General features: G+C 41.4%; 1 protein-coding gene and 1 long non-coding RNA gene across 2 annotated transcripts in view; one reads left to right on the forward strand and one right to left on the reverse strand.

Moving 5' to 3' along the window:
* Nucleotides 1-20,112, forward strand: part of LOC144891355 (uncharacterized) — a 316,637-nt gene that overhangs the window by 158,829 nt on the left and 137,696 nt on the right. The window lies entirely within an intron of this gene.
* LOC144891093 (uncharacterized) lies at nt 14,101-15,987 on the reverse strand. The gene is made up of 3 exons (XM_078773479.1): nt 15,253-15,987; nt 14,876-15,099; nt 14,101-14,712 (listed from the first exon to the last, which is right to left on the reverse strand). The coding sequence occupies exons 1-3, from the start codon at nt 15,985-15,987 to the stop codon at nt 14,178-14,180; spliced, it is 1,494 nt and encodes a 497-aa protein (XP_078629605.1). The 3' UTR covers nt 14,101-14,177.

Raw genomic sequence — 20,112 nt, forward strand, 5'->3', positions numbered from 1 at the left:
CATGAGGTATAGATGAACTGATTAGATTTTAGGGTCACAAGGCTAAATGTCAGAGGTCATGTTAGGTAAAAATCCTTTTACTGCGATAACCAATGATGGGAATCTGGCCAAATTTGGTACAAGTATGTATAATGATGCAAAGAGGAACTAATTATATTGTGGGGTCCAGAGGTCAAAGGTAAGAGGTCATGTTAAGTAAAAATTATGTTGCCGCTCCAACTTGTGAACAAGTGATGGGATTTTATACACACTTGGTATAAGTATATATGATGCAATGATGAACTAATTGGATTATGGCATCAACAGATCAAAGATCAGCTGTCATGTCGGGTAAAAATGTGATAACTTGAGAACAGCTGAAGGGATTTAAATCAAACTTGGTACAAGTATATAATACTGTACTTATGTGGGTGTAGGCATGTCGGTCGACATCATGATGTCGAAGTGTGTCGTTGTAGTTTTCCTATTGTCCTTTTATTGCATTTTAACATATTGATTGCTTTGTAGATCTTCCTTGTCAGGCAACACATTTGTGAACAATCTGCTTGCAAGGTTATGAATTTGTATAAGTGAATAATTGTAATTGATGAATGCAATTTGCATTGTTTTTAAATGAGTGTTTAAAAACTTTACATTTAATTGGCTGAATTGCTGCAGCTTGTTATTGCATGGAAATTAAGGATGATGTGAGACATCAGTAATTGCATGTATTAATATTTGTTGAACAGTTGCATTATTTGTAAATTACATACACCTAATATAAATGTGATATCTGTTCTTGATGTTTCATACACAGGAACAGAATGTTGACTGCAAGTCCTTTGATTTGCCTAATGCGTAAAAACATTCCCACAACAACAAAGTTTCTCATGTGCCTGCTATTGCTATACCAGAAAATACCTTCTGTGATGAATGATGAATGTATCTTCCCAACTGGACGTGGGCTAAAGAGCATGGTATCCAAAGGTGACATAATACTGGGTGGACTTTTTCCTGTTCACTTTGGTATGATGCATGCACAAGAATTCTTCCAGAGAACTCCAAGCTTTCCTGGCTGCACTGAGTAAGAGTTCATGTTGTTTCCATCTTGTTGTCATTCCAGAAGTGATACTTATGTGATTGTATACATGCCAACCTTTGTTATTGATAATTCAGAATTAAATCTTTTAAATATTGGGCTTTAGATAAATGTTCGTAAAAATTGTAAAACTAAAATAACCTACGATAGATTACTTTCAATTAATTCAACTTAAATCTAAACACTCAGCAGTTTGTCTGATATTTAAAATGCATATTTGTCACCAAAAAGAGAAGCTTTTATTTTGAAAATTTTATCTTGAAAAATTGAATTTTAAATATTGGTACATTCATTCATCATGTTTTGCATGGAAAGCTTTATCACAAAACTAATCCCTGCAAATTGTCGTTATACGAGTATATTCACGAGTTGCAAATTTGGAAGCTTGTGAGGAGAGAGACAGAGGTTGAAGAAGTTTAGACAGACACAGAACGAAGAAAGGGAACAAGTGGACATTTGACAGACATAAGAGCATGAACTGGAAGAAATCTGTTTCAAATGCAAATACAAAAATTGGAGATGATTGTTTGAAGTCATGTAAACCTGAGTAATGTGTCCAACATTACAAACACGTTTTTTGTGACTGCATAGAAACTAAAGCGTCAATAAATTGCCGCTTTTCTCTGTGGCCTTAGCTGATCGGAACATTTAATATATTTAACCATCGTGGCTCAGTTTGGACAAGCTCAAGTTGCATTCCCATAAAAAATATCACAAATTATCTTTCGATATTAATTGATTCAAGAAATGCTGTGAGATTAAGCAATGCATTTCAATATACATAAAAATATATAGGACCGCCACAGCAGGAAAATAATTTTCGGCATTAACACAATCATTGTAGCACAATCGCCTGGTTGAGAATGAGCCTAAGTGAATGACTCATGAAAGACGAGAGATACAAACAGCTATTGTTGACCTCATCTGATAGATATCACTCAATAAAAGTTTTTAGATTCCTTCAACATGCCACGTTATTCATCATCTATTGTGTCATACAAGTGCGATTAAGTCATCCGTTATGCAGCTATGCTGAAGGAAACACTACCCAAATGGCTCTCTCTATAGATCAGCAAAACACTGCTTTTAAGTAGGGTAAATTTCCTGTCCTGAGCTGGAGTTCATTTTTGGGTGTGGGTTACACAATTATGATTGTATTTTCAATGAGAATTTTATTTGAAAAGTTTCAATGACTGTTACACACCATGGCGGATTATACAAGAGTGGTTACGGTGTGTATGTATGTACGAGTATGTATTATGTATGTGTTTATATATATATATATATATATATATATATATATATATATATATATATATATATATATATACAGACTTGGCATTTAATATGGAATTTTTTTTTTCTTGACTTGGGTTTACTTTCTGAACTCAGTATATCAATCTGGTGAGTTTCTTTTACACGTTGGTGATTTATTTGTCAAAAGAACCATGTCACTGATTGTCTGTCGCAGCAAGAAGTCATCAACAGGATTATATCCCAGGTGGCGTGGCAAAATGTACGGACAAGTGCATTTGATGATTGGCTTCACAGTCGGGTATACAAGGGTTGTTGCGTTCTGTATTAGTGGAAAACAACTGCTGCACGTCTCAAAAAGTTATTGCCGCTTCCTCTGGAGATGGTCCGTCAACTCGACAATGCTGTTTGTCATGGAGTGGTGGCTTTACGAAATTCTGGCATGAAACAGCGTGCTATTGCTCGGCAGTATGGCATCACTCAAGGTCAGGTGTCAAAGATCCTGAAACGAAATGCTCAGAGGGGTGTCCCTACTCCAATACCGAGGCCAGGACGTCCCCACAGAGCCACAAGGAGGGATGATCGTCAGCTGCACCGGTTAGTCCGCAATGGCGGTACCAAGTCAGCTAATCGGCTTAGGGCTGAGTGGCAGCAACTAACAAATGTGCCTGTATCCAGAAGGCTAGTCAACCACCAACTGGTTCAAGCAGGCTTTTGTGCCAGGCATCCCGTGAGAAAGCCATGCCTGACCAGACAACACCACCAGCGCCGATTGCAGTGGGTCAGAGAGCACTGTCAATGGCAGCCAGGACACTGGAATCACGTGATCTTCAGTGACAAGTCTAGTTTTCTGGTCTATCGTCAAGATGGCCGCGTCCGAGTGTGCAGACAAGTGCATGAAGCCGATAACAAGATTGTATAGTGCCAAGAGTCCAAGCTGGCAGTGGTGAGGTGACCGTTTGGGCTGCTTTTCATGCAGGGGGAAAAACTGACCTGGTTGCTCTGAATGGAAACCTGAACCAGTTCAAGTACAGGGCAATTCTGGAAGAAACATTGCTTCCATTTGCTCGTGCAGCCTTTCGAGGAAACTTTGTCTTCCAAGATGACAATGCACGGTCTCATCGTGCTCGCATGATCCAACACTTTCTTGCTGACCGTGGTGTAGAGCATATGGAGTGGCCTGCCATGTCCCCGGATATGAATCTGATAGAGAACTTGTGGGCAGAATTATCGTGTCAAATTGACCACTTGGACCAGCAGCCGACCTCTGTGCATGAATTGCAGCAGGCTATTGTCACTGCATGGCAAGCGATTCCTGTCCAAACCTTGGCAAATCTCGTGAACAGCATGCCTCAACGTGTATGTGCTCTCCTGAATGCTCGTGGGGGTTACACGAAGTACTGAACTGTAATTTTATTGTCCGTAATCCCAGTCGTAATTTAACTTTTGTTTTTGTTATAAAAATTTTTTGGCTAATGTGCAAAATAAAGAGATACTTCTGGAAAACGTACAGAAGTTTAACACAGTACTGTCCATGAATTGAGTTCGATATCAGTTTACATCACTTTCAAGGATCAATTTATTTGTTTCGAAATGTCAAATGTGGTTTTTGTTTCTTTTAAAGGTCACAATAACAAAATCTAGAATAATTTCAACATAATTCCAATGAACTTTTGGTTCCAAGACATCTTGAAAAGTAAGTTCAGCTCCACAAAAAAAATATTCCATATTAAATGGAAGGTCTGTATATATGTATATATATATATATATATATATATATATATAAAAATATATATATATATATACATATATATATATATTATATATATATATATATATATATATATATATATATATATATATATATATATATATATATATATATATATATATATATATATATATATATATATATATATATATATAATCGGGAGATTAAATCAGACGCGGACATAGCTTCAGGACTTCGATCTTTAATTTTTGACAACCTTTCGACCAACAAAGGTCTTCTTCTGAGTCTACAAAAACAGCAGGCATGTATATCAGCCAGGTATGTATAGTGATATATGTGTAAGATGTGTGATATGTGTAGAAAATGCATACAAAAGGAAGAGCCATGCTAAAGCTCACTCACCCACCCAAGTTCAACGGAAGTGAAGCGCACCTTACAGTTACCGTTTGCGTTACAGTTCCGGTGCACGTGCATTTACAAATATAGAGATACATACATACATAAACACACAAGCATATATTCATATACCATTTATATTCGTATAATATATCTATATATTTATATAAATGACATATAAAGGTAGAATGAATGAATGGGTGAATGGGTTACGGTTAACAATTTGATTGGGTTGATGTAGGAACATTCTTTAATCATCAAAATTTATGCCATGAGGGATTTTTGTCCGAAGTTTATGTATCCAAAAGGACTCACGTTTCAGAATCGTGGTGTGTGATCGATTTGTGATTGATTCAATGGCAGAGATTTGAATGTCATTTATAGAGTGATCCGGTTGATTAAAGTGTATCGTGAAAGGTAGAGATTTGCCCTGACTGGTGTGGAAGTTATTGATTTCTGACCGGGTGTTATTAAATCGTGTGTAGAGTGTATTCCCAGTTTTTCCAACATATTGTTTGTTGCACTTTTGGCAAGTGATTCGGTATATGACCCATGTAGATTTGCAGTTCATATAGGAGGTGATGGGGAATTTTTGTCCAGTGCTAGAACTACAAAATTTGTTTCCTTCTAGTAAATGCTTGTGAATAATACATTTTTTTGCTGTGCATTCATAGAAGCCAGGGATCCTAGTTTGTTTGTTGTGGGGCTGTGGGTGCTTTGCTTTTACCAAGAGGTCCCTGAGTGTCCGACCACGTCGAAATGATGTTAGTGGAGGTTGAGGAAATGTGGTGCCGAGTGTTTCTGATTGATGGAGGAGAGGAAGGGCCTTATTCAGAATACTTGGCAATTGGGATGAGGTAGGAGAGTAGGTGGTTACCAGTGGGACACGGTTAGTTGCAAGTTTGGGTTTGTAAGTCAGAAGGTCTGCTCTCGGTATGCGTTTTGCTCGGTTTATTGCTTCTTTCACAGAGTGAGGGTCATAGTTTCTTGCAATGAAGTGTGTTTCTAATTGGCAGAGAGAAGTTTCTTCTGCCATTATTGTTGAGCAAATGCGTCTTACTCTGAGTGCTTGACTGTATGGTATGCTTGCAATTGCATGTTTAGGATGAGATGAAGAAGGGAGAAGGTAAGAGTGAGTGTCTGTTGGTTTGGTGTATAGTTCTGTTTGGAGTCTGTTATTTTGAAGCGTGAGTGATGTGTCTAGAAAGTGAACTTCGGACTGTGAGCTGTCGAATGTAAACTTGATGGTCGGATGAATCAAATTTAATTCATTTTGGAATTGTGTGAGACAACGGGGGGATTTTGACCAGATGAACTGGATGTCATCAATATAACGTACCCAGGATTTTTCCAAGATGCCGTGATGAGGTTGTGCATTGATCTTGGCCTCTATCATTCCCATGAAGATGTTAGCGTACGACGGTGCAACAGGGGTACCCATAGCGGTACCTTGAGTTTGAATGTAATGTCGCCCGTTGAATTGGAAATTATTCAGTTTGAGTGTCAGTTCTAATAGGCGCATAAGGTCTTGAGTAGGTGGTATTGGGACTTGTCGTGTATCGAGAGCTTTGCGGCATGCAGACAGGCCTTCTGAATGTGGAATATTAGTGTCGAGGGATGTAACATCTGCTGTAATATCTGCAATACACAATGTAATATGTAACATGATGTAATCATGTCATGATGATTATAATCATGTAATGATGTAATGTAACATGATGTAATGTAATGTAACATGATGTAACATCTGCAATCCACAAACCGCAGACATCATTACATACAGAACCGTTCCTCCATGAAAATGAACACAGCTGAGGTTGAAAATAGTCAAACCAACAACAATAGAACATCTACTACAACCAAACTTGTAGATCTACCTAAACTCGGGATCATCAATCTTTCCAATCATTCCCTCAGTGAGGCGGAAATAAACCTGCTCTCTCAGGGTTTAAAATTTTGCCCAATCGCTCCACAAATAGACCAATTACAATTGAAAGAGGATTTAAAAGATTTCTGTAGGCGAATGACATTAAATGCACACTTTGCTAAAGTACACCCAGCACCGTCAACACCACAACAAAAAACACCAACAACCACGCATACAATCACATACACCGATACTAATACACCACAACTCACTTTACCTAAACCAAAAAGCACCTGGACACCACGTGTTGACAATCCATATCGACATGTCTATATGGAACAAGTGAGCAATGGAATTGAAAAGGTGGCACAAAAATATAATTGTTCCAGACATAAGGACAATCTTACAAAGGCAGAGCGACAAGCACTTCACAATCTCCAAAATAATGATAAGATAGTCATAAAGCCAGCAGATAAAGGTACTGCCATTGTCATTATGTCGACTACCGATTACGTTGCAGAAGGTAATCGTCAACTACATAGTGATACTTACAAAGAGCTCCCATCCGACCCTACCCTTTTGCATCTTGAAGAGGTTAAAAAGGGAGTACATTCTATTTGGGTGGATAAAACCATCAAATCTCGCTTGGTTCCGAAAGATCCTCATTGCCCTAACCTTTATTTTCTTCCTAAAATACACAAGGTAAACAATCCAGGTAGACCAATCGTATCTGTCTGCACATGTCCAACTGTTCTAATATCAAAATTTGTTGACTGTCATTTACGTCCTCTCGTGATTAATCTCTCCTCATACCTCAAGGACACAACCAGTTTTCTGACCCACATCCAAGGATTGAACAGAATATACTCACCTTTCAACTCCCAAACCATTTTAGTCACAGCAGATGTTACATCCCTCTACACTAATATTCCACATTCAGAAGGCCTGTCTGCATGCTGCAAAGCCCTCGATACACGACAAGTCCCAATACCACCTACTCAAGACCTTATGCGCCTCTTAGAACTGACACTCAAACTGAATAATTTCCAATTCAACGGAATACATTACATTCAAACTCAAGGTACCGCTATGGGTACCCCTGTTGCACCGTCGTACTCTAACATCTTCATGGGAACGATAGAGGCCAAGATCAATGCACAACCTCATCACGGCATCTTGGAAAAATCCTGGGTACGTTATATTGATGACATCCAGTTCATCTGGTCAAAATCCCCCCATAGTCTCACACAATAATTCCAAAATGAATTAAATTTGATTCATCCGACCATCAAGTTTACATTCGACAGCTCACAGTCCGAAATTCACTTTCTAGACACATCACTCATGCTTCAAAATAACAGACTCGAAACAGAACTATACACCAAACCAACAGACACTCACTCTTACCTTCTCCCTTCTTCATCTCATCCTAAACATACAATTGCAAGCATACCATATAGTCAAGCACTCAGAGTAAGACGCATTTGCTCAACAAAAATGGCAGAAGAAACTTCTCTCTGCCAATTAGAAACACACTTCATTGCAAGAAACTATGACCCTCACTCTGTGAAAGAAGCAATAAACCGAGCAAAACGCTTACCGAGAGCAAACCTTCTGACTTACAAACCCAAACCTGCAACTAACCGTGTCCCACTGGTAACCACCTACTCTCCTACCTCATCCCAATTGCCAAGTATTCTGAATAAGGCCCTTCCCCTCCTCCATCAATCAGAAACACTCGGCACCACATTTCCTCAACCTCCACTAACATCATTTCGACGTGGTCGGACACTCAGGGACCTCTTGGTAAAAGCAAAGCACCCATAGCCCCACAACAAACAAACTAGGATCCCTGGCTTCTATAAATGCACAGCAAAAAAATGTATTATTCACAAGCATTTACGAGAAGGAAACAAATTTTGTAGTTCTAGCACTGGACAAAAATTCCCCATCACCTCTTATAAAAAAAAATAAAACCACCGTTTAGAGGCCATTTTTCCCCGCAAAGCGGGGGTTGGCCTTTTCGGGGACCGTGGTAGTTGTTGTTTTTTGGTCCCCTTTTTGAAGCAATGTATTACGGCCGGATGCCCTTCCTGACGCCAACCCTTTTTGCCGCCTTCAACGACAAACAGGGAATTACCAGTGAACTGGTACTCAAATGGTACCTCCTATATGAACTGCAAATCTACATGGGTCATATACCGAATCACTTGCCAAAAGTGCAACAAACAATATGTTGGAAAAACTGAGAATACACTCTACACACGATTTAATAACACCCGGTCAGAAATCAATAACTTCCACACCAGTCAGGGCAAATCTCTACCTTACACGATACACTTTAATCAACCGGATCACTCTATAAATGACATTCAAATCTCTGCCATTGAATCAATCACAAATACATTGAATCGATCACACACCACGATTCTGAAACGTGAGTCCTTTTGGATACATACACTTCGGACAAAAATCCCTCATGGCATAAATTTTGATGATTAAAGAATGTTCCTACATCAACCCAATCAAATTGTTAACCGTAACCCATTCATTCATTCATTCATTCATTCTACCTTTATATGTCATTTATATAAATATATAAATATATTATATGAATATAAATGGTATATGAATATATGCTTGTGTGTTTATGTATGTATGTATCTCTATATTTGTATAATACTAGGGCGTGCCCGTACGTGGGTGCAAAAAAACATGCGTGCAAACAACAACAACAAAAAAAAACTTTGAAACCACGTGGCAGTAACAACCACAGAACCCCCCCCCCTCTATTTACATGAAATGGTTTGGTCCATTCGCAAAGCCAAAGCGAACGGCTTGCGAGTACGGTAGAACCCCCCCCCCCCCCCTCTATTTACATGAAATGGTTTGGTCCATTCGCAAAGCCAAAGCGAACGGCTTGCGAGTACGGGTAAATAAATCGCCATAGCTCGGTAACTACTTCTCCGATTAATATGAAACCTTGAAAAGGCACATCCTCAGGTCCCCAGCAATATACCTGGCAAGTTTCAAGTATATCGGACCCGTGGTTGTCGAGAAACAGCGGTCACAGACAAACAAACACACAGACACACACACACACAGAGATTACTGGAATTATAGATAGATGTACGTGCACCGGAACTGTAACGCAAACGGTAACTGTAAGGTGCGCTTCACTTCCGTTGAACTTGGGGCCGGTGAGTGAGCTTTGGCGTGGCTCTTCCTTTTGTATGCATTTTCTACACATATCACACATCTTACACAGATATCACTATACATACCTGACTGATATATAGGCCTGCTGTTTTTGTAGACTCAAAGATGACCTTTGTTGGTCGAAAGCTTGTCAAAAATTAAAGATCGAAGTCCTGAAGCTACGTCCGCGTCTGATTTAATCTCCCAATTATTTATTCAATGCAAATGAGATGCCCTGCTCGTACTGTGGAGTTTCTACTATTTCTCACAGTTATATATATATATATATATATATATATATATATATATATATATATATATATATATATATATATATATATATATATATATATTGTTGTGGATTTGAGAATCCTGTGTTTTTTTTAATTGTTGTAAGTGAAATGAATCTTGTTGTAAATATCACCCTCTGTAGTGTAAAGGTCAGAGGTCGTCCTCCTAGTTAATCCATATACATGCACGTAGCAAATCATATATCCTTCTAAATAGTTATCTCCTTATTCTATGTAGTTTAAGGCTCTGTTCCCACTAGTTGACACTGCATTGCATCAGATGACAGAAGATAGTTCCCTTCCATATCGCAAAGCTTGCATTGCCAACTGCATTGGGCGGTTTTCTGCATTTGCCGCCATTGCCATGTGCTGTACCTCGGAGAAGAAAGGTGTGTCTCCACCTCGTCATCGGAGGGTGGAGCCAGGAGAGCCCTTGCCGACCAACCTAGCACGAGGGGTTTGGCTTGAGAGGGCGGAGAGAGAACGATCGGGGAGGTTCGCGAAGGTTCGAGGGTGTGGCCAATATAACCCGCGGCGGGACGCCCCCACGAGAGATGAGTCCTTGGAGAGCACGCGACGCACCTGAGACGAGTTGAGGAAGGAGATGCTTGAGGGAGAGAGAAGCACGCATGAGCTTTGAACCACCGCAGCTTGAACCACCGCAGCTTGAACCACCGCAGCTTTAACCACCGCAGCTTTGGGCTTTGACGGCAGTTTCGAACGTGGCCGCAAAGGAACGCCGCCAGGCGAAACCGATTGAGAAGGGGCGGCGGCTGCTCACTCCCGGCCCGACCGTGCTCCGGTTCCAGTTGAACCTTCCTCTCCTTCCAGCCATTCGTTCCTGCCTTCATCCCCCCGTGTAAGTCTGCTCGTCGTCTGTCTTTTATGTTGTCCTGGGGTGTAAGTAAGTTTGTATAGGTAAGCTAATATTTGCACTGTGTCTCCTTACTCCTTCTGTCTTTCTTTTCTTTTCTTTCCTTCTCCTTGGTTCCTTTGATTTGTGTAAATATTAGTAATAAATTATATTTGTATTTCCTACCTTCGTTCTTCATCTTCATGCTCACCCGGTCGTCTTTGTGATTTCCCCATTGAAAACCTGTGGCGCGATTTTGGCCAACGTTCAGGATCGGGTTAGTCTCTGCTAATGGTTCGTGCCGCGGTTGCTAAACCGCTCGGCAATTAACATCTGTCCGTGGTCGCGAATGAGGTTGCGCACCTGCCTCTCCGGAGGGAGCTTGTGCAACTTCAGGACTCACGTCAGTTCAGTCATAGACGAGGGGATTAATCCCCCCTCGATAAGGGGAAAAGAGGCCGACGTAGAGATCTGCAACAATATATATATATACATATATATATATATATATATATATATATATATATATATATATATATATGTATATATACATACGAGGTGTGTTCAAAAAGTATGCGACCTTAATTTGTCGTGCGTAAACAAATGAAGCTAGGGAGGCGTTGATTGGTGCACGTATGTCGGCGATCCTAATGCGCACGCATGAATTTTTTCCCACCTGCAGAAGCTGTCATTCGACGGCAGACCGCCGATGAGTGAGGAAGTGTAAGTGAGCGCCGTCGGATTTTCGTTTTTGACAAAATGATGGAAAAACTTGAACAACGCTACTGCATCAAATTTTGTGTAACGCTTGGCGATTCCCAAGTGGAAACGATCTGCAAGATTCAACAGGCCTTCGGGGACGAAGCAATGAGCACCACACAGATAAAGGAGTGGTACAACCGCTTCAAAGATGGCCGCACATCAGTGGAGAGTGAAGCACGTTCGGGTAGGCCCTCAACATCCCGAAATGAGATCGTCATTGACCAATTGAGGACCCTGGTGATGCAGGATCGTCAAATCACGATCAGAGAACTTGCAGACGAGTTGGGCGTCAGCATTGGATCCATTCATTCCATTATGAAGGAGGATTTGGGCTTCAGGAGAATCTCGGCGAAGTTCATACCAAAGCTGCTAACGATTGAGCAGAAGCAACTCCGTTTGGAGATCGCACAGGACATGCTGGAGACTGTGAACAGCGATCCCAGCCTCCTCAACACAGTGATCACTGGCGATGAGTCCTGGGTTTATGGGTACGACCCAGAAACGAAGTTGCAGTCATCACAATGGAAGCATCCAACATCCCCGAGGCCAAAAAAAGCAAGGCAGGTCCGCAGCAATGTCAAAGTCATGCTGACCGTCTTCTTCGACTCCAGTGGCGTGGTTCATCACGAGTACGCACCACACGGCACAACCATCACCAAGGAGTATTACCAAGAGGTTCTACGTCGCCTTCGTGACGCTGTGCGATGCAAACGGCCGGACCTGTGGGCAGCGGGAAATTGGCAGCTCCATCACGATAACACACCCGCCCATTCTTCACATTTGATACAGAGTTTCTTGGCCAAACACAACACACCTGTGCTTCGTCAGGCTCCCTACTCTCCTGACATGGCTCCCTGTGACTTCTGGCTTTTCTCCAAGCTGAAAATGCCCCTGAAAGGGACCATATTTCAGTCCAGAGAAGACATCATGCGGAATGCGACGGACCAGCTGCGCGCCATCCCAAAAGAGGCGTTCCAGCGCTGCTTCCGACAGTGGCAGAACCGTTGGGAGAAGTGTGTAGCAGCCCAAGGGGACTACTTTGAAGGAGATTAGTGTAAGTTTGTTGTATCTGGATACGAGTATTTTTTATGAACAAAGGTCGGATACTTTTTGAACACACCTCGTATATATATATATATATATATATATATATATATATATATATATATATATATATATGTACATCCATATATATATATATATATATATATATATATATATATATATATATATATATATACAGTGTATGCTGTAATTTGACATTTTATGGATTTTCTTTTTATTTCACAGGATTTTTGAATTTACCAATTATTTTCTTTTGTTGAAAATATCACGTGATCTGGGAGGTTTGTGCTTCTTCCTTTGACATTGTGCAACCTTTGGCTTCCATCCGTGATGTGCATCTGGTGGTGTTTTGCAATTCTTTTGTGGTATTTTAACATCTTTGAGATTCTTTTTTGGTATTTTACCATCTTTGAGATTCTTTTCTTTTTATTATCTTTTCTACGCTATAAGAGAGGTGTGTGTGTGTGTCGTTGGTTGCTTTCTCCATAATTTTGGTTTTAGAAGGTGGACCGGAGTCCTCACAGGACTCAAAGTATCCACCCCCACTTCGGTGAAGGATTGCGATTGATGGGCTAAGTTGTGAAGGTTTGTTCTCAGAGTTTTGTTCCTATGGCTATTTTCAGGATCATAACTGAGCCTTGTACAGCCTCCAACTGTAGTTTGTTTGTGTTAATGTTCCCAGGGATGTTTTTACGATTTCTGTGAGGTTCTACTTTATCATTCCCGTTGCCCCAATTATCACTGGTGCAGCTTTGGTGCTCTTCAGCTTCCAGGATCTTTTCACTTCATTCTTGAGATCTTGGTATTTGGTCATTTTTTTATTTCTGCATTATTTAGGCCAAAATCGTTGGGTACTGATACCTCAATCAGCAATGCTGCCTTTTCCTTTTTGATCCCGAGTACTATGTCCGGTCTCAATGCTTTGTTTCTATGTTCACGCTGAATGGGATCATCAGGTCATACATGAGCATTATGTCCTTGTTTTCAATAATTGCTTTTGGTTCATGTCTCCACGAGTTTTGTGGAACTGGGATATTGAAATTTCCGCAGATATGCCAGTGGATTACTCTGCATACCTTGTTGTACCTTTGGGTGTAGAGCTGCTCTGACATGAGGTTTGTACATCCCGATAGGAGGTGACTCGTATTTTCTGTTTCTACCTTGCAGAACCTACACTTGTCCAATTGACTCAGTCCTGCCATTTTTTAAGCCATTGGTGTGGTGTCCTTTGTCTTGGGCATTAATAATGATTTGTTTCCCGTCACAGTTGAGCTGACCACTTCTTAGCCATTCCAGTGATCCTTCTTCGTCTATCCTTAATAGTAAGGGCATTTTATGAGATATTTCACAAATCTGTTAACTAAATTGTTACCAAAAAATTTCTTCACCAATATGTTTGTAAAGGTGTGTAATAACATGTGTTAAAATGTTGAAGTTCAACTCCCATGGGAAACCCATAAAAAAAGCTGTTGAATTCGGGTACCGAAAAATTATTTTCGAGAATTTTTATTTTTTAAAATCGGCCCTTAAGTAACTTATGAGGGGTCAAATAAGGGTTTTTCATGATTCTGAGTTGATTGTTAACATTTATATTTTGACTTTTACATTTACACACAAAGTAGCTTTTATTTCACATACATATATAATACTCGAGTTATTTCTCATTCACAATGTCAGAAGTTTCAACAGTCATTGTCTATGTCTTCTTCAGACTCAACAACATCATGACTGCAGTTTCTGCATGTAATGCCATTACAGACTCCACAGGCCGAGATGCACGTGACCCCATTCTTCTTGCAGTTGCATCGCCGGTTGCTGTAATCTCCATGACAATTACAGCTCGTGAACTGCAATAGCTCCTCAGGAGCCGTGGGGTCCAGTGTTGGAACTGGCTCATACCCATGCACACCTATTGTCCATCCATAGTCACTGGGGTTCAGAGACATGCTCTGTAGAAGGATCCAGTCCCGGGTCTGCAGGTAGGCACGGAGTGAATGTTGTGCAGCTGCACCCTCTGTTGGAGGTAGAGTCTCTGGTTTGATCACTCCTGCCGCTGCCTTCCTTGAGAACATGTTGTACCGAATTTCACCCAATGTAGTATCTCGTCCATGGTAAATGTACTTGAAAATCGCAGTACCAGCCTGAATCACTGTTTCCTTGGTGGCTTCTGTGTCAAGGAAGATGTCGATGTACTCAGCCGCGTCCCCTTCGCAAAACCTAAAAAAAAGCACCAGGTCTATGACAAGTAAAGTATAATGTAAAACAGAAATAAAATAATTATTATTTTTAACATTTATACTATGATGACAATGATTATAATTATTATTATTATTAGTATTAGTATTATTTCCCGACGTAATAGTAGTATTATCATTATTACCTGGCAAATAGAGTTGTTTTCCCATGACCAGCGATTGCAGAAACCGTATCACACCCCGTGAAGGCGTGACAGAAGAGCAGGTAGCTCTTCTGTGTTTCGGAGAGAGATTCTTTGATCTTTCGGACGTCATAAGAGCCGTTTGATGTGGTTAAGAAGAGTGGATGGTGGCTGTCTGAGCTATGGTGCACCAGCATTACCAGCACGTCTGCATCTTCTGCCCGCACCTGAAAATATAACAACATGTACAAAGCATAATGAACCGTTCAAGAACAAATTTAACTTTTCAACAGTGTGAATTCTCTTATTTTTAAATTACCCCATCTCCCCCCAGGCTCCATCCAATAGTTATACTAACTGAAGACACAAATGGTACTGACCTCAACAGAGCCATCTGAAGCAGCAGCCAATGCCTCTCTCACAATTGAAGTGTCAGCATCATTGTCACATTGCTCCACAGTGATGTGATGTTTTCGGAAGGTTGAAGAGAGAAGGTGGATGAGCTCACTCTTGTTATGAGTGTTGTCCAGAAACTTTGCTCTTGGGGTCCAGTTGGACATATCCGGTCGAATCTGGAGATTACAGCAGGAATTCTTGGTACGCCGGATGTGGTCGTGATCTTTTGGTGATCCTCTGTAGCCATCAAAGACCACAATGACCTTCTGGGAGCAGCGGCCCAGATACTGCACGTAGCTCAGGTAACTGTTGGCGATCTCCTGCCAGGTCTGACGTTGTTCCCACTTCACCATGTAGACAAGCCATCCGCCATCAATTAGGAGGGTGCAGCAGGGTTGGTTAGTCAAGTCAAGTGGATCAGTTAATGCCTTCAGGCTTGTATTTGAAAAGTCTGCCTTGTTTGCCTTGTTCATCTTCTGATCTTTGTTGCTGAACAAGGACAATGGGAAGGGAGTCAGCTCATACTGTAAGCTTGTCTCAACTGTCATATCCCGCTGGGCGAAAATGATCAGTCGGTTGAACAACTTTAGTGAGTCAAGGTGAATCTTTTTCTCGTTGACCAAGGGAAATTTTCTTAGTGATGACAGGGCTTTTATCTTTGACTTGACATCCATGGTCGACGTCACTGACTGTCCATCCAGCTTGATCTGCATCTCCATCCCAACTTCAGCTGCTCTCTCAGCATTGACTGCGTCATCTCCAGTGCTTGTGAATCCTGTTGAGAAAGACACGAGCAACTCCTTGTCTCTATCGTTGTCGAATGGCTTGATCTCCTCAAACCATTTTAGGACACGTTCAACTACCTCTGCATCTCGCTTCATCTGTGTCTTGGCAAGGTCTCTGTGGACTGGAACATGTTTACTGACATCCTCCTCCATCCGCCGGTTGACATCAGACAGGTGACTGAGGGTGAGCACCCAGCATTTGTGGCCAGACAAACTGTTTCTCATTCTTCCTCTGCTCAGTCCACCTTGTGACTTGGCTGCCTTCATTAATGTCTGCTCAATGCAAATGTCACACCATGTGCTGGACCACTCATGACTTGAGTAACGGACAACATGGTTCCCGTGGGCAGTGAGACGTTCTAAGGTGTCTTTGTAAGCAGGCAAAGTTTCTAGTTCCTTCATGAGTTGACAGTACAGCCGTGCGCCCTTGGCATACTGATGATGGCCTGCAGCGGCAAAGATGTGAAGCATCTTGGTAACAATGCAGGACAGATGCCCATTGTGGTCTGCAAGTCGCTCAGTTCTGATAAAGACCTTGATCACATCTACCATGTGGTGGTACTCCACCCAGAGTGCAGGTGTTCTTCCTCCTTTTGCGAGTCGTTTGAAGGTTTCTTCAAACCTTTGCTCAAACACTGGCACTACTGGGTCTGAGTGTCTGGCTCCCATCTTCCCATCAGCCACCTTCTCCATGAAGGTCTTCATGTCACCACGCTCCTCCTCAGTGAAGGCAAGTTTCATGATGTGTTGATAGATGGCTGCATCGATGAGGAGGTGAACACGGATTGCCTTGTCAAAACATCCTCCATCCATGATGTGGTTGGCTGTCGTACTTCCAGGATAGATCAACTGGATCACATCTAGTAGTCCAGAATCTTCCATGATATTACCCATTGATCCAAGATAAGACTTCAGCAGGTGAAAACCACCCAACCTTGGAATGACGGGTAGATTTGCCTGCTTTATTATATTCACAGCCTTCAGCCAAATCGGAAGATCAAAGGTCACTATAGCAACCCCAGCGCGCCGTATGCACTCTTTCAGAGTGGTGAAGATGGTGTTGAGGTCATTAGGGTCTCCTTCAATAACTGGGAGGAACTCGATCTGTGTGCTCTGCTTTGCATCATTAGCATGGATTCTCTTCATCCAGCCATTCCAGTTGGAGTGTGGGAACTCAGGATAGTTGGCTTTGATCACCCACCCCACTGCCCAGAGTGTGTCACCTGGAGTGAGGAGTGGCTGATCATGAGCCAGGGAGGAGGAAAGCTCAGCGAGGGGGAGAAACATGATCGCGTTCGTTCCTATCTGTTTCCTGTTCGTAAATGGAATAATCTTTACTTCAGTTCCTCTCAGGATCTTAGCTTTGTCGAGTGCCTTCAACTTCACCCGGGGGAAAGCTGCAGTTGTCTGTGGATCTGGCAAAGGTGGTGCCAGAGAGGTGACTTCGATCCAACCCATTGAGTGAAAGGGAGTATTTCCGTGAATAGAGACAATGTTTAAATCTATATTGTCTCCAACAAACTGAGTGACTGCATTGTTTCTTTCCCCAACCTCCATAAAGACCACCTGATCATTACTTGACAATTCACTTTCACTGGCTGGCACTTTGGCTGTCATCACTGATTGATCCTCAAGCGCAGCATCAACCGCAACCTCATCATTGATCTGTTCATCGGTTTCCTCCACAATGGTGTCAAGAGTGCCAGAAGTATCTGGAACATCATCTCCACTCCTACTATTAAGGAAGCAGTATTTGTAGTTTTGTGTCTCCGTGTAAGACTCAGTGTATCCCAGCCGGTGGAACTTGTTGAGCATCCATTTTGACCCAAATCTATGAGCAAGTTGTATGGCAAGCCCCATTTGGTGTGGCAATACTCCAGACCGAGGTCGACAGGCCTTAATAAAATTCTGCCCCCAAACGGCAACTCTTTCGTCTGTCTTGACAATCGGTCTCAAGAACATCTGAAGGCTTGCAGGAACAAGTGTCAGCTGACTATCGATGTCAGTCATACTGTGTGTGGTGGGGTATGACTTTGGACCTAAATCAATCAAGGCAATATCATTGGATATGAACTTGAGTGCCGTCTTTATGATCTGAGTCTTCTCATCTCCATGGTCAAGATTAGCATGATGCCCTCGCAGAATATTGTCGGTGCCATCTTTGAGACAGAGTACATCTGCCCTTCTTTCCTGTGTTGTGAAATACAAGGTGTCCTCGTATTTCTCTCGAAGTTTTATCTTTAGCCAATGCTTTGAATAAGAAAGGCTCTTCTCTGGTGACTGATCAAACTCCTGCAGCTTTTCATGGACTTGGTCCATGTTCATTACCCCATGCTCTAATTCTGAGTCTAACCATTCGCAGAATTCAATAAAAACTGCCTCTCGCTCCTCATCAATACTCCGCTGTCCTCTCTTCCTTTTTCCTTCCTCATCAGTCTTGGACAAACTGTCACCTCTCGCAAACATAAGTTTGCATCGCAAATGGTCCAGTGTTTCTTCTGCTACCAAGTCGTTGATCCCTTCCAGGCGTCCAGTGACTTCAGTGCCCCAGTCATCCCCACGACTCCGTGCTGTCTTCAGCAAGCTTGCCTTCAGTGTATCTGCAGTCAAATTATCTGGCACTCTGTATTTCTTTCTAGCTTGTGCTGGATTATTTTTGTAGAGCTGGGCTGGTTGGTTGCAAAGAATGCATACATCCTTATACAGGAGGTCAACTGACTGTGATCTTCTAGAACTGCAGCCAGTTGATGAACTGAACTCACAAGTAGTGCGTCTTCTCTTCAACTTTGATGACTCTTTCGCTGCCTTTGATGCTTGAGCTGACTTCTTGGTGGTTGCAACAAAGTTGTTGTACAGATCATTTTTACACTTCTGGTGGTACCTCAGTTTTCCTTCCTTTTGAGCCTCCTTCATACGTTCCACAACAGTAACATTTTCGACAGTTTCTGCTTGTTTCAATAAAGTTGAGTATCCCTTTGGAGTTGCCTGTATGAGCCTTTCAGCTGGTGTATCCGAGCGTGCACAGATGAAGCAATTGAGCACAGGTGGAGTAACGTCTTCATCCATATTGCTAGACTCCATGTCCTGCAAAGTAGAAAATGAGATATATTTCGAAATTATTTTTCCACAAAGGAGTGTCTGTGGTGAAATATAAATGTTAACAATCAACTCAGAATCATGAAAAACCCTTATTTGACCCCTCATAAGTTACTTAAGGGCCGATTAAAAAAAAAAAAAATTCTCGAAAATAATTTTTCGGTACCCAAATTCAACAGCATTTTTTCTGGGTTTCCCACGGGAGTTGACCTTCAACATTTTAACACATGTTATTGTCACTTATTACACACCTTTACAAACATATTGGTGAAGAATATTTTTGGTAACAATTTAGTTAACAGATTTTCATATGTTTCCCTTACTATAATAGCCCAGGAGCATTAGCCAAAAATGAAGGGGAAGCCTAGAATAAATTAGTAGAAAGCTGATTTTTTTGCACAGAGCTCCAGAATGTCATGTGGATACCCACAGTACAAAGTCCCACGAGTCCCACCTTGTGGCATTTTCAAAATTCAAGATGTCCGCCGGTTAGACGGAAAATGCATAAATTGCGATAACTTCAGCCTAGAACCTCATAAAAGTATACTTTTTATGTCTAAATATATTTTTTAGCATCCTAGGATTTCAATAGAATATATTTCAGTGACCTCAGATAATGATATGCAGAGATAATCCAAGATGGCCGACAAAATGGCCGCCGCCGTAATGCAAAAAACATTAAAATCACGATAATTTTGTTCTTTTACCACATAGAGGTGTACTTTTTTGTCTGTTTCAGCATACTGGAATTGCAATCAAATATTTCTGAATGACCATTCACAATGAAGTGTAAATAACATCCAAAATGGCGGCCAAGATGGCTGCCTATTGTACTATAAAACATTGCAATTATCATTATTCTGCTTATATACCTCATGAAGTAATACCTAGCTTTTTCTGTCAATATATCTGTTATGTCACCCATGTATTTCAAATGAATGTCCTTGTATGACCCTTGACATT

Source organism: Myxine glutinosa, chromosome 3, assembly GCF_964187855.1.
Source record: "Myxine glutinosa chromosome 3, kmMyxGlut1.1, whole genome shotgun sequence".
Classification (NCBI taxonomy): domain Eukaryota; kingdom Metazoa; phylum Chordata; class Myxini; order Myxiniformes; family Myxinidae; genus Myxine; species Myxine glutinosa.

What these genes read in the sequence shown, in the direction of transcription:
- LOC144891093 (XM_078773479.1), bottom strand. Translation starts at nt 15,987, where the DNA reads ATGGAGATGCAGATCAAGCTGGATGGACAGTCAGTGACGTCGACCATG. An exon ending in CTTCAGATGGCTCTGTTGAG is followed by an intron (nt 15,100 to 15,252) that starts GTCAGTACCATT and finishes TTATATTTTCAG; the next exon opens with GTGCGGGCAGAAGATGCAGA. An exon ending in AAAACAACTCTATTTGCCAG is followed by an intron (nt 14,713 to 14,875) that starts GTAATAATGATA and finishes GCTTTTTTTTAG; the next exon opens with GTTTTGCGAAGGGGACGCGG.